The 23,986-nt window shown below is 37.2% G+C and overlaps 1 protein-coding gene across 2 annotated transcripts in view; it reads left to right on the forward strand.

The window, feature by feature from the left end:
• Positions 1-23,986, forward strand: part of mcama (melanoma cell adhesion molecule a) — a 113,645-nt gene that overhangs the window by 78,223 nt on the left and 11,436 nt on the right. For both annotated transcript variants that reach the window (XM_074671891.1, XM_074671890.1), the window contains exons 2-11: positions 9,109-9,242; positions 13,879-14,107; positions 14,202-14,272; positions 14,360-14,447; positions 14,529-14,708; positions 16,463-16,590; positions 18,509-18,653; positions 19,011-19,126; positions 21,016-21,157; positions 23,221-23,351. In XM_074671891.1, the coding sequence (XP_074527992.1) occupies positions 9,144-9,242; positions 13,879-14,107; positions 14,202-14,272; positions 14,360-14,447; positions 14,529-14,708; positions 16,463-16,590; positions 18,509-18,653; positions 19,011-19,126; positions 21,016-21,157; positions 23,221-23,351 (1,329 nt within the window). In that variant the 5' untranslated portion in view covers positions 9,109-9,143. The remainder of the gene's footprint in view (positions 1-9,108; positions 9,243-13,878; positions 14,108-14,201; positions 14,273-14,359; positions 14,448-14,528; positions 14,709-16,462; positions 16,591-18,508; positions 18,654-19,010; positions 19,127-21,015; positions 21,158-23,220; positions 23,352-23,986) is intronic.

A 23,986-nucleotide genomic window follows, 5' to 3' on the forward strand; every position in this document is an offset into this window, starting at 1 on the left:
CTAGTGTTAGCAGATTGATTAGATCAGGGTTTTTAATCTGTACTTTCAAAGGAGATGTTTTACCTCAGCTCACCTGGACTAAAGTCATTCAGGAGCTACAAGATCTACTTGATCTCCACTATTAAAGACAAAAAAGTGTCTGAAATTATATAAATAGATACATTTTTGCAAAAAATCATCTATACCAATTTACGTGTGATTTAATGACTATGTTTTTAATTTTTATTTTATTAAAATTTGCAGATATTTCAAAAACATAGAAATAAAAAAAAATAAAAAAAACAAACAAAAAAGGCATTTTAATAATCTAGAAATGTTAAAAAAATTAATAGATTAAAAATATATTAATACTTGTACACTATTGATAATAATTTTTTTAAAAAAGTTGTAAAATGAAAAAAAAAGAAATTTCAGTACTTTGTAAAAAAAAGGGGAAAAATTGCAAAAAAAGAAAATTAAATAATCTAGAAAAATGTAAAAAAAAAAAAAAAGAATATCAAATTATTGTTATTAATAATTATAATAAATAATAGTAGTTTTAAGAAATCAAAATGTTAAAAAAAAAGAAATTTAATCAAGAAAAATGTAAAAAAATAAAATAAATAAAAAATATAATAATAATAATAATAATAATAATAATAATAATAATAATAACAACAACAACAACAACAACAATAATAATAATAATAATAATAATATTTTTTTAAAATTAAAATGTTGCAAAAAAAAATTGCAAAAAAAAAAAGATTTACAGTACTTTGTTAAAAAAATCTATAAAATCTATTTCTTGTTTTCCATATGTTGTAGGAGGTGAAGTAGAGCGATGGCAGGCTTTATTGACAGATGGGATGAAGATTTAGTTCAACTAAATGTTAACACAGGATTTTATTTTGTGTCAGACGGGATGAGTGCTGAATAAGTTACTTTTATAGTTAGTCTGTTAAAAGTACTGGGTATTTTTTCCCGTAAAACCAAAATGTACCATGTTTAGGTTCCTAAATGCATCCTTGTGACTGTGAGGGGGTTGAAGAGAAGGTGATTTCCCTACTGGACATGAACACAGCATTGCAAGGATATAAATTGAAGAATAAATATGTGAAATTGAAAAATATGTATCTTTTATTGTAAAAAAAACGTTATTTTTTTCCACATAAACACAAAAAGTACAGAAAATTGTTACCGTTTAGAACTGATACCAATTGCCAGGTACCAGGCTTTGGTATCATATTGTTTCAAATGTAAAAGGTACCCATCGCTAAGTTTCAGTGTCTTTAATCATCAATACCCACAGTAAGAAAAATAACAACTCTTTATTTCAATCATATTTTTTAAAGCTACAAGGAGCCACATGAGGCTCCAGAGCTGCAGGTTGAAAACCCTTGGAATAGGGCCATAGTGTGATGCTAGGCTATACTAGCACCCTTAACTGTTCGTCCTTTTACTGTAAGGTGTATTCCTGTTTCCATAACAGGGAGGAATGAAGACAAATTAAAGTTTTTGGCCACTCATGATCCTCAAACACAATCTGCTTTTTCAGTCGCTTGAAACCGCCACATTCTTGGTAAAACTTCCTGTTGATGTCATCCTCATAAATATGATAAGCAACATAATTGCTTATTAACATCTGTTGTGTATTGAAATGTGATGTTGCTTAAATGCTCAGTTGTAGTCTCAGCTGGCTAAGGAGTGCTAGAGTTAGATATAAACACCTTTTCTTTTTATAGCCAATCTGAAAAACTGATCTAACCCGTGACAGATCTGCAGATTTTAAATCTGTTGCACCATCGTGAAGAAGTCTGTGCACGCAGAAAAGTCACGTTCAAACACAGACTGTATGCTTCTGCACTTGTTGCACAACAATGTGTGAACAGAAGGAGTTATGTTTGTTTAAACCAAACTGTTGTGCATGAGTTTAAACTTTGTGCACTTCTAAAAGTCAGGACCTGAGTGGGGGTCCTGGGCTGGATCTGTGCAGTGCTCTGTTTCCTGAAAGAGGGAGCTCAGCGATGCAGAAAGAGGAGCCTTTGAGGAGATTTGCAGCACTTCCTTATCTCTCTATGTGAAGGAATAAAGCCTGGACCCTCCTCTGCTTCTGACTGTCACCCGGGGAACAGACTGCTGGGAGATTTGTGCCAGATGCTGCTCCTGAAAGCGCGGCCGCCTCAGTGGGACGAGGAGCTCTCATCCTCACTGTGGAGCTTTCAGCGTGTGCGAGTTTGTGTCTGCGCCGCTTTGATGTCGGGCGGCGCTGAGTGTCCCCCAGGTGCTCCACACCACACCGGGGTTAGGTATGGAGAAATCCTCCTCCCTGTCATCAACACTTACATGCTGGCTTTTTACACCCTGTGCTCTCTGCAGAGCTGCACTCAGCGTCCACATCAGCTTTGTTGAAACGTCTGAAATGCAGCTCTGCTTCCAGAAAAGAGCTGGTTTTCCTCCCAGCGAGTGTTTTTGAAATAATTATCTGAAACTTCACATAAAAGTGTAGTATATCTGGTGGTCTTTGATGCTTTATTCTCATATTTTCATGTCCAAACCCCAGACTCCATGTTCCAGCGTTGCATAATGAAGATATTTCTCTGTATTGTTTCTTAATTCTCTCCCAGGACGCAGCGTGAGGAGCCCAGCAGACATGAGAGTTTATAGATCATTTATTTGGGGACATTTGAATGTTCCCAGAAGCACTCGGTCTCATTTCATGGCTCAGCAGTCATGTGAGGGATTAGGGCCTGGCCCAGTAAATGAGGCTGGTTTGTTGTGTCAGAGGTGATTTGGCCTCTTATCTGCGCCGGAGCTGCAGATCCACTGGACCCCTAAGCCGAGCGCCTTAATCAAACGGGAAAGCCAATAATGGTGACCACTTAAGTTAGCGTCTGAGGGTATTGTCTGTGTTGCAGGCGTGTAATGAGCCACTGTATGCAGAGGCAGGCCTGGAAGTATCTCCCCCATTATGTGAGCTATTGTCTGATGTGTGTGTGAGAGCGCTGTGTGGCTGTTTGCTCTGAAAGGAAGGACAGGAAACTCATTTGTCTCTTTAAATATGGTCCATATCCAGTTTAAGAGCCATGTAACACTTTCATATTTCATCTTTTAGAGCTTTCTGGAAAAACATGATGGTTTCTCTCAGGAGACAGTGAGCTAATGACGAGTTCAGTACAGTACATCCTCCAGGGGGCAGCCCAGAGTCAAAGTTTATGATAACAACAAACTCAGAACCAAACATGGAGACTGTGGAGGAGTTTTGCTAACGTACCTCTTGGATAAAAGACAAAAACAGAGGCAGCGTTGTAGAAGGTGGTGGTCGGTGAGGCTGTTAAATACATCAGGAAAGTTCCTCCATTGTTATTTCTTCTTCGTGAATCACTAAAGCCACATATCCAGTAGTAACAGCAACACTGCCCCCCATGGTTTCTGGTGGTGCTGCTCAAGTTAAAGTTTAAAGCTTAGCACTTAGCCGTCCTTTAAGAACTCAAATTTAAAAAAAGCCCATCAGAGACGACAGCTCCTCCATCATTCTCCATCAGCCTCCACCTCCTACGTTAGCCATGTCTGTGAATAGCATGATGCTACTCTGCCCTGGTATTATACTCTGGTATTCCCTCTGTTGCTGGGTTAGCACAGCTAGCTCGTCCATCTTATTGGAGATAGATCTTACGTTCCCAATAACGATGGATGGAAGGACAGGTCCATGTCGTCACTTCTTAGCTCAGACCTGAGAACCAGCACGTCGTCCTCACCTCCTTCTCCTCACCTTGAGGGAAACATCTGGCCTAGCACCAGTTAGCATTGACATGCTACAGGCTGCTAACAGCTGATTTCACATGTAAACAATGCAGCCATGGTTACATGTAGGCTCTCCAGACAAACACAGGAGAAAAAGTAGTAAAAATATCACTGAAGACACAAAAAGTTTGGTGTCCACGACCAACAAATGAGCCGTACAAAGTAATGATCCACTCCAAATACAAAGATGACGAAAAAGAAAAGAGACGATAAAAATTACAAGGAACGGACAAAGAAGAGAGAGCTGCTGCAAAAGGCATAAATGACATAAAATAAAAATCAATACATTTACAATTTTTAGAGCAAGATTTATTGTGTTTTTAAGTGTGTTTGAATTCTTATTTGGAGCCGTGTCAAAGACAAATTTATGTTTTACTGCAGAAGAGACAAAAATCTATCTATCTATCTATCTATCTATCTATCTATCTATCTATCTATCTATCTATCTATCTATCTATCTATTTAAACATTCAAGATCTTAAAGTATATAAAATTGGATACAAATTTAAAATCTAGTGAATAGTTATCTAAACAAGATGTTTTTTGAATTTATGCAGTTTTACATATGATGTCTTTGTTTATTATAATTAATAAATTTGCAAAATAAATGAATTGATTTAAATAATAATTTCTTTAAAATTTCAAAAATTTACAAAAATTTAGAAAATGAAATTTCAAAAATTATTAAGAATTTCAAATTTTTGCAAAAATTACTAAGCTTTGCAAAAATTAATAAAAGTTTGAAATTGCAAAAAAATTGCACCAATTAAAAAAAATATATATAAAACTTAAAAAAAAATTGAATCTGAATAAATTTGCTAAAATTTAATTTTTTTTGCAAGAATACCTGAACTTAATAACATATTAGTAATGTTGCTCAACTCATCAATAGTTGTTGCCTGTTAACATCTTGCCACATATCAAGCACGTTGGTTGTTGTAGGAGGTGAAGTAGAGCGGTGGCAGGCTGTATTGACAGATGGGATGAAGATTTAGTTCTATCTAGCTAGCTAGCTATCTACTTATCTAGTTAGCTATCTAGCTATGAGAACAAGAGCGATTGAGAGGAGCAGAAGTAGAGAAAAGAAACTGAAACTTAAGTATCAAACTCATCACTCAAGTATTGATCAATACTGGTCCCAACGTTGGCATCAATATATCAATATTTTAGCTTAATTGGCACATCGCTGCAACGGTGAAAAATTAAAAATTAAAAAAGGCGTAGAGCTGGTTGCCTGGACTTTTCCTAAAATCAATCATCAGGTTTTTAGGAAGTCATCTTCTTAACCACCATCAGCTGTTATCAGAGGTGCTGATGTTGAGACGGTAGCGAGCTACAAATAGCCGTACGCTCCGTGTCCTCAGACACCTCTGTCATGACCTGGTTTCTTGATGCTGATGCTTGATATACAGATGGAAGACGCTCTGACCTTCAGATACTTGTTCTCCTGACCCAGTGTAAACATGATGTGTGTATAACGCAGGTAAAAGGCAAATATTTCATTGACGATAAAAACTTTGACCTTTGATGGTCTGCTCCATCCTCTGGGAAACACGAGCATCTGTATAAAAGTTTAAAACCAGTGATCTGTGAAAAGTGTCACTGAGGACCAAAGAGATCCACGGACTGACTGCGTCCCCCGACTCTCACCAACAAAAATAGCAGCTACTAAAAGCTAACGCTGTCGTCTGTTAGCTGTGACTTTCTCCAACTAGAGAAACACAGTGAATATGTGAGAAGTTTGTCTTCAGACGAACAAAGAGTTTGCTGGAAGGTATTTTCCTTTGTTTGCCTTTTCAGTTTTGGCATAAAATCGTGCTAAATTGGCTCAGATCTCCAAGCCATGCCCGGCCCTGCTGTGATTTCTGGCAGGATTACAGACCTCCAATTATTTTCTGTATCGCAGGAGGAGATGAAGGAAATTATGTAGGTAAGAAGGAATGTAGAGCGCTGAGGTAGACGTCATCTCCAGCAGCTTTTTGAACACGTTTGTCACGTTAATGAGTGAATGTGCATCTTAGGAAGAGCTGAGGTTGTAGTTGAGGTTGGTAAAAGTCTCCTCCTCCTCCTCCTGCTTTCCTCTGAAAGGCCGTTTGGGGTCTCGTTGCCAGTCACAAGCCTGATCCTGTCAGCACATCCTAATATTCTGGAGCGCTGTGAGTTTTTTTCCTGAATGAATTAGCTCAGTATCATCTGGACCCAGACACCAGACAGCCACAAATGTATTCACACACACTCACACACACTCACACACTCACACACCAGCAGTTTTGGTTGTCAGGGTCCACAGATCATGGGTCATGTGTGTTTGTGCCAGAGTCCGTGCAGCATAAAGTCACAACAGGAACAGATAAGAGCGGTCCCAGGTTGGCTTTGGGAGCTAAATCCCCGGCAGCCCCCTGGTGCTAATCGGATTAGCTGAAAAGTTAGCAGCACGGCCCCAAAGAGACACAACATTTTTTACTCTGACTTCTCTGACATATTTTGTTCTGGAGCCGCCGTAATCTGCTTCTTGTCTCCGCGCCTTCGCACGTCATCTTTAGTCACCACAAACAACAGCTTCAGTACGCCATGAACTGTTTTTAACCTCTGCTTCAGAGCTGGAAAAGCATCTTTATGGGTGCGGTTTGTGTGTGTGTGTGTGTGTGTGTGTGTGAAGGGGGGTCTGGTCCACCCAGGTGGGGGAACAATGGCGTGCCCGTTTGTCTTGAAAGGAATGGTTGGCTGCGCAGAGGCTCAAGAAAAGAGGGAGGGAAGAAAGAAAAAAATGAGTTGTGAAATGATTGGAGCTGAGCTGAGCTGGTGGGGGAGACGGGGGGAGACGGGGGAGCAGCCGGCTGAATGGGGGCAGCAGGGTGGCAACTGGACTCTTAAAGCTCCTTTCATGCTTGGTCTGTTTCAACCAACGATGAAAACATGTACGAGGCTCTGAGTCCAGCTCTGTGCTGATTGTTTTCTTTGATTCTGAAAAATCTGTCGAGTAGTTCAACACAAAAACTTTGGTTCCTTCAGTTTTTCTGTGTGACTTTTTTATACCACTCAAACCCCAAATTCATGATTTTACACATTCAGCATCAAAACTGAGGCTTTACTTCAAACCAGGGTTTATCAGAGACTGCATGAAAGCTGCTGTAAGACAATGAAACTTTAGTTTTGAATAATCTCTCAGGTTTTTGTTTGGGTGGCTGTACTCTGTAGTCAAAAAACATGTTAAATAAACCCCATTTTCTCTTATCACTGTATAACACCTTGAAATTTGACTCACAACAAATAGTCAGAATAGAAACATCTAGCATGGCTTTTACTAGTACCTCCTACAACATCAACAGCCCACCAACTTTCCATGCACCTGTGGCTAACCTCAAGTTTTACAGCCCTGGGAAGATAACTACATCTACAAAAAGACTAATCTGGAAGAAAATACTGATTTTAATTCTGTGTGGATGGATTCATTTAACCGACAACGTGCTGGATTAATAAACATGATTGATATGTAGCAAAACATTAGCAAAAAACAAAAAATATATTTTGATTAAAATTATCAATATATCAATATATGGTATCAAATTGGAGTATTCAAAAAAGTGTGTCAAAAAATAAAAATTTTTGCAAATTCATGGAAGTTCAATTTTTTAACTTTTTTTTATTTTGCCATTTTGGAAATCAAAATTTTAAAAATATTAATTTTTGTTATTAAATTTAAGTATTCATAAAAGTATGTCAAAAATAAAAAAAAATGCAAAAAATTAAATTTCATTTTTTATTTTTTAATTAATTTTAAAATTTTTCATTTTTGGAAACATCAAAATATGGTATAAAAAAGAAAAACTCAAAAAAGTAATTCAAGAAATTAAAACTTCTGCAAATTCTTTGAAATTTAATTTAAAAATATATATATAAAAGAATTTGAAATTTCAAAATTTTATTTTTTTAAATATTAATATATGGTATCAATTCTAATTATTTGAAAAGCATGTCAATAAATTTATTTTATTTAGAAATTTAATTTGAATTTTAATTTAAAGAAAAAACATTTTTTTTGTTCTTTTTTTATATTTTGAAACTTCAAAAAATTTTGTTTAAGTTTTTACAATTTTGGCAAATTTTTTATTTTCAAAACATTTTAGAATTTTTTTAAACTTGTATTATTTTTTTTATTTTGCAAATTGATTAAAAAAAATATTCACTCAATTTTGGATATCTGTTAGATATCTATTGAATAAAGTAGATTTTGTGGCTCTGAATTACTTGAATCCAGGTGCGCTGAGGACCACGAATTACTAATTCCCAATCTGCAATAATAATTATTTGGTATTTTAAAACTACCAAACTACAGGTAACAAGTCCACTAAATAAAAAAAAAAAACGAAAAACATAAAAAATACCATGATATCATTTTTTACCCATACTGCCCAGCCCTAGTTGTTACAAACCTTAAAAATTCAATGTGAGAAATAAATCTCGCTACTTAATATTGAGCAAAGAGCTGTCGGTTGGACTGGCACAACATGCAAACATGAAACAGGCATTGAAATAGTTTTAGTTTTGGATCAGAAGACGTTTGACTTTATTAGAGTAACTGGTTTGAAGAGTATTTCTGTGGATATTAGGAACAGCGGCCTCTGTTTAGTACGTCTGAACCAACACGCTGCAGACTGATGTGAAAAAAACAAACAGAAAAGTGAGAACAAGGGTTTGGAAGAAGAAGAAAAGATGGAGAATGAGTCGGTGTGGACACCCCCTGACTGTGTCAGAGGAAGAAAAGACGAGAGGAGGTATCCCTCACTGTCTTGCATAACAACTTCAAACGCAGAAAAGTCTCTTCTGGTGGCGTCTTGTTCCTCTTTGTCGCTGTGTGAGCGGGCCCCTCTGAGCCAGCAGCCAAGTCCAACATGGCTGAAAAAGCTCTTGGCTCGGTGAATCAACGGCCCAGAGTCAAACTGGCGAGGCTTCTCATGCCTGCATTCCCCCGATGATGTCCAGGAAACTGCTTTTCTGGCCAACGTGAGTGGTTTGGTGGCTACAGTCAGCCGTGCAGAAGGAGGAGGGAAATGATGCCATGTGGACAAGAAGTCTTTTCTTTTTGTTCTCTGAGCATGGGAGACCAGGTCCAGGTTGGCTCACTCATCTGCCAAACACAATGCTCTTATGATTAAATTAGGTCTTAAGGTTGAAGATCCAGTTGGATTGAGCAAAGAGGGACTCAACGTGATGCTGGTTTAATGACTGATGGGAAACAGCTCCATGCCTCTGAATGGTTCAGGACCTCGCTGCAGGATCTGCAGAAACATGAGGTTGATTTATGTGCATGTCTGTGTTTTCCAGTGTGGGCCAGGGTGGAGGTGACGGTGCATGACAGTATGGAGGTTTACCTGGGTGACTCGGCACAGATCCCCTGCCAGTACAGCTTCACGGGCTCCAACAAGCAGCCCAGCTTCGTCATGATCCAGTGGTTTGTGGTGAGTACGCCTGCTGGGAAAACACGCTGCCCGTCAGGAACGCATCAACTGCACACGTATGAAGTCAGGATGTTCAGGATTCAGCCTCTTCACTTTTGATTTTAAGATCAATTCATCAACGAGACTAAGAGGTCTCATTAAGATGTAAAAACCATGAACTTATTTCCTGTGACCTCACTGATTGGCTCCTTACTGTGCGTTCACACCAAAAGAGGCAAAAGAGGCAAAAGAGGCAAAAGCGGCAAGCACGCCCGAGAAAGCAGACAGCGTCCAAAGCGGCTAAATATTTTAGCCGCTTTGTCCGCTCGTCACGATAACTACATCTACAAAAAGACTAATCTGGAAGAAAATACAGATTTTAATTCTTTGTGAATCGATTCATTTCACTGACAACGTGACGGATTAATACACATGATTGATGTGTGGCAAAACATTAGCAAAAGATAAAAAAAAAACATTTTGATTAAAATTATCAACACATGGTATCAAACTGGAGTATTCAAAAAAGGGTGTCAAAAAATAAAAAGTTTTGCAAATTCATTGAAGTTCAATTTTTGTAAACTTTTTTTTATTTTGCAATTTTTGAAATCTAAATTTTTAAAAAATATTAATTTTTGTTATTAAATTTAAGTATGTCAAAAATTTAAAAAAAATGCAAAAAAATTGAATTTCAATAAAAAAAAAATTAATTTCAAAATTTTTCATTTTTGGAAATATCAAAATATGGCATAAAAAAGAAAAACTCAAAAAAGTAATTCAAGAAATTAAAACTTCTGCAAATCTTTGAATTTTAATCTTAAAAAATATATATAAAAGAATTTGAAGTTTCAAAATTTATTTTTTTTTCAAATATAATATATGGTATTAATTCTTATTATTTGAAAAACATGTCAATAATTTTTTTTATTTACGCAAGCACGCGTCCTCTTAAGTCCGTAACACAAAACAACGCATTCACAAGAAACCAAAGATAAACCCTCAAGGAAGAAAAAAAGGTCGCCCAAAACAGGAAGTGAAAACCAGGTCACCGGTGTTAGTTTAGATCCTGGTGCACAGTCCGGTATGAAGCCATCCACAGAAGGATCCAGAAGGATCCAGCAGAGACTGTTGGTAATAAAGTATCCTGCCCCCCCCCCCCGGCGTAAACCTCAGATCGTTGCTGAACAAAGTTAGTCTGGAGCCCTGGTGTCATCTCATTCAGATGAAGCAGGAAATGCTAGCATGCTAGGCTAGGCTACGTCTTTCCCATAGACTACACTTCACTTCACTATTTTCTGCTGTTACTGCACATTTTTTAACTCACCAGAACAATCTACCTCCTCCATGACACAGTTTTGTTGTTGTTGGTGGCGGTAGCTAAAAAGGTGGATATTAAAAAGAACAGGATGAGCCTGAACACAGTTTATGAGCTTTTCTGTTCCCAAGACGGAACTAGGAACCAAAGTTACATGTGTTGTTCTTTAGGGCCCGCTCAGTCGAAGGACATCTCTACTCTGATTGGTTGCCACCGTTTGCTGCTGAACAGCGCCATAGCTAATTACCATAAAGTTGACCAAGGCTCAACTTCTCATCTGGTGATGCTTTAGCCGCTTTAGCCGCTCAGGACGCCGGGCTCTCACTGAAAATGGATTGACTTCCAGCGTTCCTGACACTTTTGGTGTGAACGCACAGTTACAGGACTTTTCCCCATTTCCACCAAGTGGTCCGGTACGGATCAGTTCAGTTTGGTACAGTAAAGCCTGATCCTATTTGCATTTCCACAGTCAACCGTGCCCTTCTTGGCAGGCGGACTGTAACGCCTCAAAAGCACCAGATACACGAGCAGTCCGTAGGGATGGGAATCGATAAGAAATGTTTCAATCCATGGATATCGTTAGCCTTAGTGCTTAACAATTCCCTTGTCAATTCTTTTCATTGTGCCAGAGCTGCTGGGCCTTACGTCGATTAGTCTGCTGCAGCTAGCTTAGCTTAACAGTTAGCTAATGTTTCCCAAGAAAACTCTGATTCAGGATTTTCAGCTTGAAGTTTTCCTGAAGAACTGACTTCATAAAGAAATGTTCATCACTCTCTCTCAGGAGATTCATATTCAGTACATTCAACATGGTCTAAATCACCTTATTTACCAAAATAACAAAGTAGAGCTAGCTTGATGCTAACGTATATGGCAAACTGCATTGATATGCTAGCAGTTAGCGTACATCAAGAAACATATCACATCAACTCTTTGTAAAAAATACTGAGAATTTCAAATGTCAAAAGCTAACAGGCTATTGAAAGGCTCATAGCTGACAGAAAGGTTCCAAACAACTTAAACTATTGCTATAACCACTTTGAGACACTAGATGGCCTACTTCTGTTATATATATTTCAACACAGAACATCAACGTCACATTGTGTGAAATTTTTACCTGTTTCTGTTTAATCATACCCAGAAATATCCAGACTCAGGGACCAGTTACATTTTATTCACTTACAGTATAAACTCAATTAAATGTTGTTGACACAGAAAACCTGTAAAGATACTTTTTGTACCAAGAAAATTCACAACAGGAATTGATAAGGGAATCCATAAAGTTTTCACCAAACTGAACCGTTTGGTGGAAACGGGCTGAATTCACTCAAAAGACCAAATAGGAGAAATATAAAGACGGGCTGAAAAAAGCAGTGGAGAAAAATGGCTGATGGACAAATTAGTGGCTAGAAATAACAGTTGTTTTTGCTGGGTCCATCTGTTTCCCATTTCTGTCTGTGCCACTGTGCCAGGGAGTAAAGAAATAATGAGTCCCTCCGCCGACCTCACGGGGAGTCACACTTTTATGAAATATTAAACTCAGCTTCAGCTGCATTACATCATACAGCTGAAGTTATGAGTCAGAAAAACAGAAAGTAGATCCAGAAACTTCCACACCAGACTCAGCAGATGGTGTAACAGAAGTTTAATGGGGAGAGGAGGTAAAGGAAAGCATAAGCAGCGACATCTGACAAAGAAGTCCAAACAAGTTTAAATGGGAGGCAGAAATCCAAGGGTCAAAGGAAGTGGAGCAATTTGGTGAGGGTTGGTGAGGGTGGTGCAGAGCGTCGGTGGAAATGAGCCTGTGGATGTTAAAGTTTGGGACTGTTGGTTTTGTACCCATCCAACGCTGACAGCTGAGCAGGAACCAGGCTGAATCAGACGGATGCTGAGTCCGTTTTTGTTCAGCAAGCGCAGTGATTGATGGATGGTAGTTTATCTGGCAGAAGTTAATCAGCAAGTCAGAAATTATTACAATTAAAAGATGACAATCTAAGATCTCAGGGGTTGATAAAAGGAAAGACATATTGTTCAGTCCTTCAGTTACTTGGGGATGTAAGAGGAAGAAGTCCTCTCTGCTAAGACTGTCAGCAGGGTGTCCATGGGGTCTAAGAAAGTATTAAAAGAAAATAAATCGATTGTGGGAAATAAAGACTGTTAAAAAGTATTTTAAAAAAGTATTTTTAATTGAGATTTTATGAGGTATGAAATTTGATTGATATTTCAACATTTTTGCTTTTTTAAAAATAATATTTTAAAATTTCAAAATTTTTAATTTTTGGAAATTTTGGAACTTCAAAAATTTTGTGAAAGTTTTAAAAATTTTGGCAAATTTTTTATTTTCACATTTTGTGGAAATTTTCTTTTTTTTAAAATTTCTCAGTTTAATTAATTTAACGTGTTGTCCCAATATACATGATTGATATGTGGGCAGATATAAGCACACAACAAAAAATACAATGTTGATTAAAATTATCATTATATCGTATCAAATCTAAGAATTCAAAAAAGTGTCAAAAAATTTAAATTCTTGCAAATTTATTGAATTTCATTTTTTTCATTTTTTTGATTTCTGAAAAATTGAAACTTTAAATTTTGGAAATATCAATATATGGTATCATATTAAAGTATTCAAAAAAGTGTGTCAAAAAAATATTTGCAAATTTATTGAATTTCAATTTTTTTTTTAATTTTTGACATTTCGAAAATTTACTTTTTGGAAATATCAATTTATGGTATCACATTTATTCAAAGAAGTGTGTCAAAAAAATTTTTTTTTGCTAATTTATTGAATTTCTATTTTTAAAAAAAACAGTCAAAAGTTTTGAAATTTTAAAATTGTATTTTATTTTTTGGAAATTTTGGAACTTCGAAAACTAAGTGAAAGTTTTGAAAATTTTGGCAAATTTTTAATTACAAAAAATAGATTTAAAAAAAAAAAAACTTGTATTATCTTCTTTTTGGTTTTGCAAGTTAATTAAAAAAGATAAATATTAACTTATTCACTTCACTTAATAGTCTTTATTGTGAAGATAAAGTAGATTTTGTGGCTCTGAATGACTTTAATCCATGTGAGCTGAGGAAAAATGGCTCCTATGAAAGTAGTTTATTTTATTCTTTCAAGCTTTATTCCTTCACTGCTTACCTCATTTCTGTTGAACATGAGTTGCTAACAACAGCATAAAGTTGCGATAAGGTCTTTAAGTTTTTTGAAAGGTTTTTTTAAAAAGTCTTAAAAGGTTTTGAAATTGAGCTCAGGATTTGAGCAGATACCCTGGTAAGACACAAGACGATGTCATTTCTGGAGTCAGAGTTTCATTCAGTTCACTCCTCCTCATCCTGCAGAGACCTGTGGGAAGCAGCTCTCGTGTCCGGATCTTCTACGTTGACGCCAAAGAGCGGATTGCAGACAACGACACGGAGTACACCGGTCGCATCAACGTGACCTTAGACCAGCACGGAGCTCAGCTCAACATCCTGGACGTCAGACTCTCCGATCAGAGGGAGTTCTTCTGTCAGGTGAACGGGATGGCTGCTGGGAACGCCGAAGGCAAGACCCACCTCAGGGTGTTTGGTGAGGACGCTTACAGACCTCTTTAAGTCTGCAGAACACGATCAGGATCCGTCTTTGTTTCATGGTGTCATAACTGACTGATTTCCTGCTTCAGCTGCTCCAGAGGCTCCGGTGATCGAAGGAGTCCAGACCGGGATCTCTGTGACCCACGAGGTGCCGTCCAAGGTCAGTTCCCTTCATATTAAACATCATGAAGTAACACTTTACCTTGTGTGTTAATTCAGTGATTTGACGATGTGACCTTCCCCTCAGGTGGCGTCATGTGAGGCCAGAAACGGATTTCCCAAACCAAACATCACCTGGTATAAAAACGGCATGCCGCTGGCGCCTGAACCAGGATGTAAGAGCCAACTCTAGAGGGGTCTTTGTTTCATCAGTTTATCAGATTTATATATCTAACATCGTCTTCTACGTATTCCAGACGTGAACGTGTTAATGCTGGTCACCCGCGAGTACAACAGTTTCTACTCGCTGCAGAGCACGCTGGAGTACAAGGTGCTGAAAGAAGACAAAGACGCTCATTTCTCCTGCGAGGTCAGCTTCTTTGTCCCTGCCGCCGTCAGGACCATGGAGTCCAACAGCATCAACATCACCGTCCACTGTGAGTTCACACCCCAGCCCTGAAAACGCCCCTCATTAAAGCCTGGCTCCACCAGACCTCCACCAGATCCACGATGGGTCCGTCTCTGTTACTGTCAGCTCCAGACAGCTGCAGTTTCAGGAGAGTTGGAGTTACATGTCGGTTGATTTCCTGTTGTTGTTGCTAAATCTATGGTTTTCTGCCACAGTGATTAGCACCTTTACATTTTTTTTTATTTTTATCAAATATTTTTTCTGATTTTTTTTGTTTATGAGGTGGGTAAAAAAAAAAAAAAAAAGAAAAAGACATTTTAGATCAGGGGTCAGCCCACCTGGATTAAAGTCATTCAGGAGCCACAAACCCTACTTTATTTTCATGATAAAGACAAAATGTATAAAATTCTATAAGTAGATAAAAGCTAGTGGATAATTCTTTAAGTGAAAAATTTTTAAAATTTTAAATATTGTACATGTCATGTCTAAGTTTTTTTTAATTTTTTAAAAATAATTTTGCAAATATTAAAAAAATAATAATGATATTTTTTTGGAGAAAGAGCACTAGAGTATCAAAAGCACCAAAATTATTATTATTATTATTATTATTATTGATACAATACAAATATTTATACATTTTTAAAATAAAAGATGGAAAAAAAAGAACACAATTTTAATTGTCTTTTAATTTGCAAAAAAATTAAAAAGTATTTGAAATTTCAAAAATTGCAAAAAAAAATGTTTGGAATTTTAAAAATTTGCAAAAATAATCTCAAAAATTTGCAAAAATTTTTAAAAGTAATGTACTAAATTTGCATAATATTTCAAAAAATGCACACAAAAAATAAAAATGAATTGTGATAATTTTTCAAGACATTTAAGTAAAAAAAAAAAAAAAAATCTTGAATTTGATAACATATTTATCTATAATATTGTTCAAGTTATGCCATTTAAATAACAACAGTTTTCAGCTGCCACATTTATGAACACCTAACCAGGTGCACTTGGTGACTGGCCCTGGTACATATGTTTTATAAATCACCCGTGAACACTGCAGTAAGCTCATTTTTACACCCAAATCTGCGCCAATTCCTACAGAAGTGCCCCATATATGAGTCCACTGTGATGGTTTATGTGTTTAACTTACAGATAATCTGGCACCAACGCAGAAAGTTTTATTGTAAAAATCCACCAGTGTTTTGATGTTTTGATGTCTGACTTCCTGTCCAGCTCCTTCAGCTTCAGCTGTGACGTCTGGTACAAGAAGTTTTGTGTTTTTGCTGCTGTGAGGTCCAGATTATTGGACATGCATTTTCTGTAGATGTGTTTTTAAAAACTGAAAAGTTTTGTCATTGTTGTGTTACTGTAGAAAATTTCACACAGCTTACATCATCACTCTGCAGCTTTCAAAAAAACATCTTAAACAAAGAAAAGTTTATTTGCTTCATAAACAGAAGCACGCTTCAAGAAACACCTCTTTGCAGCTCACTCACCCAGCTGTTTCTGTTAATAACATGATTTTCTGTAAGTCTGTCCTCTGATGAGGTGTTTTAATCGTCACAGTGTGAGTCTGTTGGTCTGATGTCTGACACAGTTTGGTGTTTCTGCGATGACAAGCTGAGACCCACACAGTCTGCTGTCAGCGTTATGTAAAGTGACTTTAGCAGCTCGCTGGATAAGCCTGCCTAATTTGATTTTCTGTGTGTGTGTGTGTGTGTGTGTGTGTGTGTGTGTGTGTGTGTGTGTGTGTGTGTGTGTGTGTGTGTGTGTGTGTGTGTCCAGACCCCACCACCATGGTGGAGCTGTGGAAGGACTCGCCCCAGGGCCTGGTCAAAGAGGGGGACACTGTGGAGCTGCGTTGCCAGGGTGATGGCAACCCCCCACCGCCCTTCATTTTCAGCAGAGAACAAGTAAGAAAGGACGTCTTTTTCCCCCAGAGAGAAAGGGTGACACACGGAGACATGCAGGGAATGTTTTTGATATGCAGAGCTCACAGGGCCTCATGTAGACATGAGTGTGCACGCTCTGAGAAGGCTCTGTCAGCTCTGACCCTGCAGATCCAGACCGGGGTGTGGGACCGGAGGCCACGCTGACGGGGCTCAGGGGTAGCACTAGTTCCCATGTCAGACACACAGGCATTGTATGTGTGGACAATACGGAAACCCAGCTGACTGATGCTTTAACTTCCACTGATGAGAGTCACAGACATTTGCTGAGCGGACTCTTAAGTTTAAACCAGGGGTCTGCAACTTTGACTTTGACAGGAGCCGTTTACCTGAGCTCACCTGGATTAAAGTCATTCAGGAGACACAAAATCTGCTTTATCTTCACAATAGAGACAAAAAAGTGTATAATACTCTGAACATAGTTAAAATCCAGTGAATAATAAAAACAAATTGAAATTCAAGAAATGTGCAAGTTTAAAAAAGAAAAAAAGAAAAAAATTAGAAATGTGCAAGTTTTAAAAAATAAATTTAAAAAATCAGAAATGTTCAAGGTTTAAAATTAAAAAAAATCAGAAATGTGCAAGTTTAAAAAAGAAAAAAGGGAAAAATTAGAAACGTGCAAGTTTAAAAAAAAAAAAAAAAAAAATCAGAAAGGTGCAAGTTTTAAAAATTTAAAAAAAATCAGAAAGGTGCAAGTTTCAAAATGTATGATTTTTTTTCAACAAAAAATGATTTGAAATTTTTAAAAAATTGCAAAAATTCTGAAATTTTAAAATTTTGAAAAAAAAAAAAAACTTTTCTAAAATTACAAAAGTCAAAAAGAAAAAAAATGAAAAATGATATTCAAAAGTTCAGGGAAAAAAAGGTTTAAAAAAAGGAAATTTCAAATTTTTGAAAATGTCAAAAATGGGATTGAAAATGTTGAAAAAATATATGAATAATTTTTAAATTTTAAGAATTTGCAAAAATTAAAAACAAAGAATGACATTTCAAAATTTTGGTAAAATAAAAAACTATTGAATACAGAAAAAATGCAAAGAATCCCCAAAAATGGGACTATAAAAATTTTTAGCAAAATTTCTTAATTTTGATGGAATACTTGAATTTGATCATATTCATTTTTAATTTGATTAAAATCAACAATTTTTGTAGCTTTTTAATGACTGTTCACATATCAAGCATGTATATTAAGCTGCACATTGAGCGGTGGTAGGCTTCACTGACAGATGTGATGAATATATACTTTAACAAAATGTTAATGCAGAATTTTTATTAAGTGTCAGAGTCTTCAACCATCAATACCCTCTGTAAAAAAAAATATGAACTCTTTATTTCAATAATATTTTTTAAAGCTACAAAGAGCCACTGCAGAGGAGACAAAGAGCATCATGAGGCTTGAACGTCTGGACCTAATCGACTCCATAAACTGTGGATGCCTTTGTAGCTGTTTCCCCTGAGGTCTCAGTCAGATGTTACCATGATGGCTAAAGTTATGTAGACTCTTCTCTCGGCTCTGAAAATAAGGTTTAGATGACATCAGCTGTTATCAGAAGAGCTGAAAGTGATGGATTCGTGTATTTTGGGGAATCCTGGCGACCAAAGCAGGATTTCTGAGGCTGCGTTTGATCGCTCTCCAGGAGGATTACATGATTCACCAGGAGGTGGGTTTGATTCATCACCTAACGTCTACCCACCAGACCGTCTGACTAATACAGCAAGAGAAAATCTGTGATTTCTTCAGATTAAAGACAGCCTAAAAGCATATCTGAGGAAACACAAACATTCGTCAGTGTCAGTCACGGCGTAAACACCGTCACAGAAAGGTTGGAGAGAGGTATGAATGGATTAAAGAGGATTAAGACAGCTGCTGTTGTTGTTGCAGGAGCCTGATGTGGACTTGGAGAGCAGCGACGACGTCTTGATCCTGTCCCCGGTGTCACGGCAGGACAGCGGCATCTACCAGTGCCGGCCTCTGGACGCCGACAGCGACTCTGAGGTCAAAGGGGAAATGCAGCTGACCGTGCACTGTGAGGAGACGACACGCAAACACACACATGGAGAAAACAGAAAATTTGGGGGATTTCTGACTTAAATCTCAAAATTGAGAGCAAAAAAAGAAATCTCCAGGAATTTAAGAATCAAAAGAAAAATCCAAGAAATTGGAATAGGAATTAAGACTTTAATTTCAGAGTTTGATCAAGTCACAAAATGACAAAGAAAAATCTCAGAGATTTGACTTTGAACTTAAATTTTCTTCCTTTGGCTGAGCCTTGGAAACAGTGTTAACTCCTTATCTTCACAGAAAGTAGCTGAATTATCCCTTTAAACATCAAACGCCTGTGTGACGCTGTGTTTTCATGCTCTGATCTCCTTGTTCTGGTCAGATTTGGACCCGGCCGTCGTGGTGCCCAAAGAGTCGGAGGTCATGCTGAAAGGAGAGGATCTGACGGCGACGTGCAACGCGCTGTCCTCGCTGAAAACACACACGGTTTGGTACAAGGTAAACCACGGATCAGCTCAGTTTGTCTCTTCTTCCATTGGTAGACTTTTTTTTTTACTTGTTACAACATGTCAGACCTCATTTTTATCCTTGAATAACTTGAAACAAGAGATTTTCTAGGCTGATTGGTTGAATGTGGCTCATTTCAAGTATAACAAGACAAAAAAACTTGATAGATTTCAGTTTTTTGCTGTGTTATCACATGTAATCACATGTTATCATTTCAAACAGAGAGGCTGAATTTTGAAAAGAGCATGAAGCAGAATGTTTGTAATGAATGGAGAGGCAGAGCTGGACGCCATCTGCTCTATTTTCGCTCGCTTCCGGTCACAAGAGTCTGATCCGTGCCCAAATCTGGGACAAATATTTTATTACCTCACACGTATTTGATGTCTAAGCTTCAGTTACAGATCAGTAAAATACACATGCACATGTTTTTGGAGCGAATGTGAATTGTACGGCTGGGTAGCACCACTGATTTTCTGAATCAATTCAATTCTGATCCACAAGGTCCCGATTCGATTTGATTCGATTCAAGGTTTTGATTAAATTAGATTCGATTCACGATTGGATTCACATTACGATTTGATCTGATTCAATTTGATCCAATTCGATTCACGATTCGATTTAATCCAATCTGAATTAATCCTAATTCATCCAATTTGATTCGATTTCAACCGATTTGATTTGAATCACAATTGGATTCACAATTCAGTTTGATCTGATTCAATTTGATCTGATTCGATTTGATCTGATTTGATCCATTCTGATTTAATCCCATTTAATTTGATCTGATTAGATCTAATCAGATTTGATTTCACCCAGTCTAATTTAATCCGATTTGATTTGATCTAATTTGATTTGATCCGATTTGATTTGTTTGATTCGATTTACGATGTGGTTTGGGATCAAGGTTTTGATTTGATTAGATTCGTTTCACGGTTGGATTCACAGTTTGATTTGATCCAATCTGATTTAATCTGATTCGATTTCATCCAATTTGATTCAATTTCATCTGATTTGATCTGATTAGATTCACGATTGGAATTGATCCATTCTGATTTAATCTCATTTAATTTGATCTGATTAGATTTGATCCGATTCGATTTAATCTGATTTGATTTGATCCGATTCGATTTATGATGTGGTTTGGGATCAAGGTTTTGATTTGATTAGATTCGTTTCCCGGTTGGATTCACAATTTGATTCGATCTAATTTGATTTCAACTGATTTGATTCATGATTTGATTTGATCTGATCTGGTTTAGTCCGATTCAATTTGAACTGAATGGATTTGATCCGATTCAATTAGATCAGTTTCGATTTGATCTGATTAGATTCACGACTTGATTTGATTTGATCCGATTGGATTTAATCAGATTCAAATTATGATTCAATTTGATCTGATCTGATTCTGTTTTATGTCAGTTTACAAAGTAGTAATGAAGTTTTAATACTTACTCTACTTTTACCAGAGCTTTAAGTGAAATAAAAACTCTTGCAAAAACCACAAGGACCATGCAAAATTTACTTTTCTAATAGTTATTTTTCTCCCTGTCACCCCTGCCACCAGGGGTTGTGTTTAACATCACATTTGTTCACAATTTCACTGAGAAGACTCACATTTACAAAAAAAATCCAGCATTTTTTTCCTGATTCTTCAAAGCACTGATTCTGATGACTTCCCGACAAAACTGTTTTCATTATCTTTGAAACTAAATAAGAAGATGGAGCTTATCGTTTAGCACAAGCAACTTAGCTGTAGCTTGCGCGAGCGTCAGCTGATGAGGAGGATGATTGACAGCGTCATGTTAAGGCGGGACAAAAACACTGAACCGTGTGTGTGTGTGTGTGTGTGTGTGTGTGTGTGTGTGTGTGTGTGTGTGTAGAACGGGCACCAGGTGGGAACAGGAAACACACTGCAGCTAAAGGACGCCACCTATGAAACATCTGGAGAGTATGTGTGCGAGGTGACAGTTCCCTCCCTGCCCGCCCTGCACACCAGTGGCTCCGTTCACATCATCGTCCAAGGTCAGCCTACCCCACACACACACACACACACACACACACACACACACACACACATGAAACCAGGACCAGGATCCAAACCAAACACTTACTCTAGACTTCGTTTCACTGGAACCAGAGCTGAAGCCGTGGGTTCATCCTGCTGTTAATCAAATTTCCTCCATGTTTTTCACACCTGACTGACGCGTTGAGTCTTTAAAGCAAATATCCACAGATATGAAATTTGCAAACAGAGCAGAAGCTGCTTTGTCTCATTTAAACAAACGTAGCTTAGCTCAGAGGGAGCTAACGTTCAGACCTGAAGATAAAACCTCCGTCCATCACCAGGATCTGCTCTGCAGCCTCCGCAGCTCCTGACCGCAGCCCGGTGTCAGTCTGAGGCCGTACGCCGCTCCGTGTTATCTGAAGACGGTCTGTGGCCCAGCTCAGCCCGCTGTGGTTAACGTCCTCCATGTTATCTTAGACAGTATGTAAATTCACTGAGCCGGCCGTGAACTCTTCAACTCCCGGGGAGTTTGACAAACACACATGTTGAGAAGTGTGAATGTTTTTCTCACTGCAGAGAAATAAAAAAAACTGATTCAGGAGCCAAACGTCTCATTTACTGAGGCGCGCTCACCCAGGTTTGACTCTGACCTTTGACCTCTGAGCAGGTCATTCCCTCTCTCTGCCTCCAGACTTTATTTGACTGTCCACCCGCTTAACGCAGCGCTAACCTCAGCGCTGAAACTCCAGCCTCGTCAGAAGAATAATTATCTGCATGAAAATAAGTTCAGAGAGCTCCCTGCTTTTCCTCGTGTCGATGAGGAAACGCCAACGCTCTGCCAAAGAAAATAACATGAACCCAAACTCTTCTTTCTACAGTTTACCTCCTCGATGTGTGGATTTCTGCACAGAGCTGCGTAAAAAACCTCCTCGGGATTCTGCATGGCCTTGCTTATCACCGAATTAGTTTGAAGGCGCTGATTGAAAACACCTGCTCAGTAACACGTGTTCAGATCAGGTTGGGATTGGATCGTTCAGAGCGAGGCGTGATAAAGCGCTGATCTGACAGAAATGTGACGGAGGTCAGAGTTGAAACGTGGTGTTGGGATGAGCTCAGTGGTTGAATTCTGGGTAACACATACGCAGAGGTTATTGTTCACATCACAGGGGTTGCTGTTTTAATTCATACCCACAATCCTTTGCTGCAAGTCTCAACAATTTTATTTTCATTGTGTTGCAAGTTTACAATATATATGTTTAGTTATTCATTACAGCACATAAAAATTACGTATCATCATTAAACCTGTAAGGGTCTCCAACCTTCAGCTCTTTTTTTGAGATTTTTGCAAAAAAAGTTTTAACATTTTGCAAATTTTGTTCATTTAATTTTTGTTTAATATTTTTTTCCAAATTAACAAAAAAAATCTTTTGATAATTTTGCAAATTTGTAAAAAAAAAATGGAATATCTGCATTTTTGAAAAATACATAAATTCCTTTTTTTTATTTGAGACTTTTTTATAATTTTTACAATTTTTGAAGATTTTTCAAATTTTTGAAAATTTTGCCAATTTAAAGACTTTTGAATATCTGCATTTTTTCAAAATATTTTAAACGTTCCACATTTTTACAGTTCTTAAAATTTTGCAAATTTTTAAAATTACTATTTTTATCTAATAATTTTTCAACAATTTTTTTGGCAAATTTTGGAAACTTCACATTTTTTATTCTCCAACAATTTATTTAAAAAAAAATGCAAATTTTTGAAAATTATGAATATCTGCATTTTTTCAAAATAGTTAAATTCCTTTTTTTTTTTTTTTTTTTTTTTTTTCCATTTTTCCACATTTGAACTATTATTTAAGATTTTAAATAATTTTTGAAATTTCAGATATTTTTGATTTTGGAAATTTTTGCACAATTTTTAAATTTCTTTTTTTGAAAAATTTGGCAAATTTTTGTAAACTGAAAAAGGACAAAAGTTACATCCTAAAACAAACGTTTGATGAGTTACATTACTCTTACGTCATTCTGTGTTTGTGACTGTGTGTGTGTTTGTGTGTGTTTGTGTTGTTTTGTTCAGGTGGTCCTCAGATGGTGGGAGTGGAGCAGGAGGTGCAGATGGAGGAGGCTGCAGGGAGGATGGTCAACCTGAGCTGTGAGGCTCTGGGTCATCCTCTGCCCAGCATCTCCTGGAACATCGTCGGCAGCCAGGTACCCCCAGCACGCTCCCTCCTCCCTTATGTCCAGTTAGAGCTGCCAAATAAAAAGAAACTAAACTTCCAGATGAAGTGGAAGAGTGTTTTAGTTAAAGTTAAGGCAGATTTTGTTTTTGTTACTTGGATATTTGATACGTGTTGGACCTGAGGAACATACAGTAAGATGTACGATAGATCTGAGACGAATTTTTAACCCTTTAAATTCCACACAAGAAAATACAAAAATAACAAACACTTTTTTTTTATCATTGTTGGAACACTAAGATCAGGAAAAAAAACAAAATTCAAAGAAGTTATTTCCATGTGTAGCAGGTTTGACTCAATTTAACATATTTTCAGTGAGATACAGCGACTCAAAAAACGCTCTGCCGAACAATTTCATGATTTGACAACATCCTAGAATACTGCTCAATAAACCCTTTAACAGGAGCTTTCTTTATGATTTATTTAGATATTTGCTTTTAAAGTTCTTATAACTATGTCTCAGTCACAGCCAGACCTAGTGGCCAAAAGCAGTACTGCAGCGTCCTCTTCTTATCGCTGCTTACGGCTTCAGTTAATCTGCTTTTTTTAATATGCTTTTGTAGATCATAGAGGAGGAGTCAGGGTTAGACTCGTTCCTCCAGATGA

This window comes from Halichoeres trimaculatus, unplaced genomic scaffold (genome assembly GCF_033239565.1).
Source record: "Halichoeres trimaculatus isolate MK-OKI-2021-1 unplaced genomic scaffold, fHalTri1.1 fHalTri1_scaffold_6, whole genome shotgun sequence".
Lineage (NCBI taxonomy): Eukaryota > Metazoa > Chordata > Actinopteri > Labriformes > Labridae > Halichoeres > Halichoeres trimaculatus.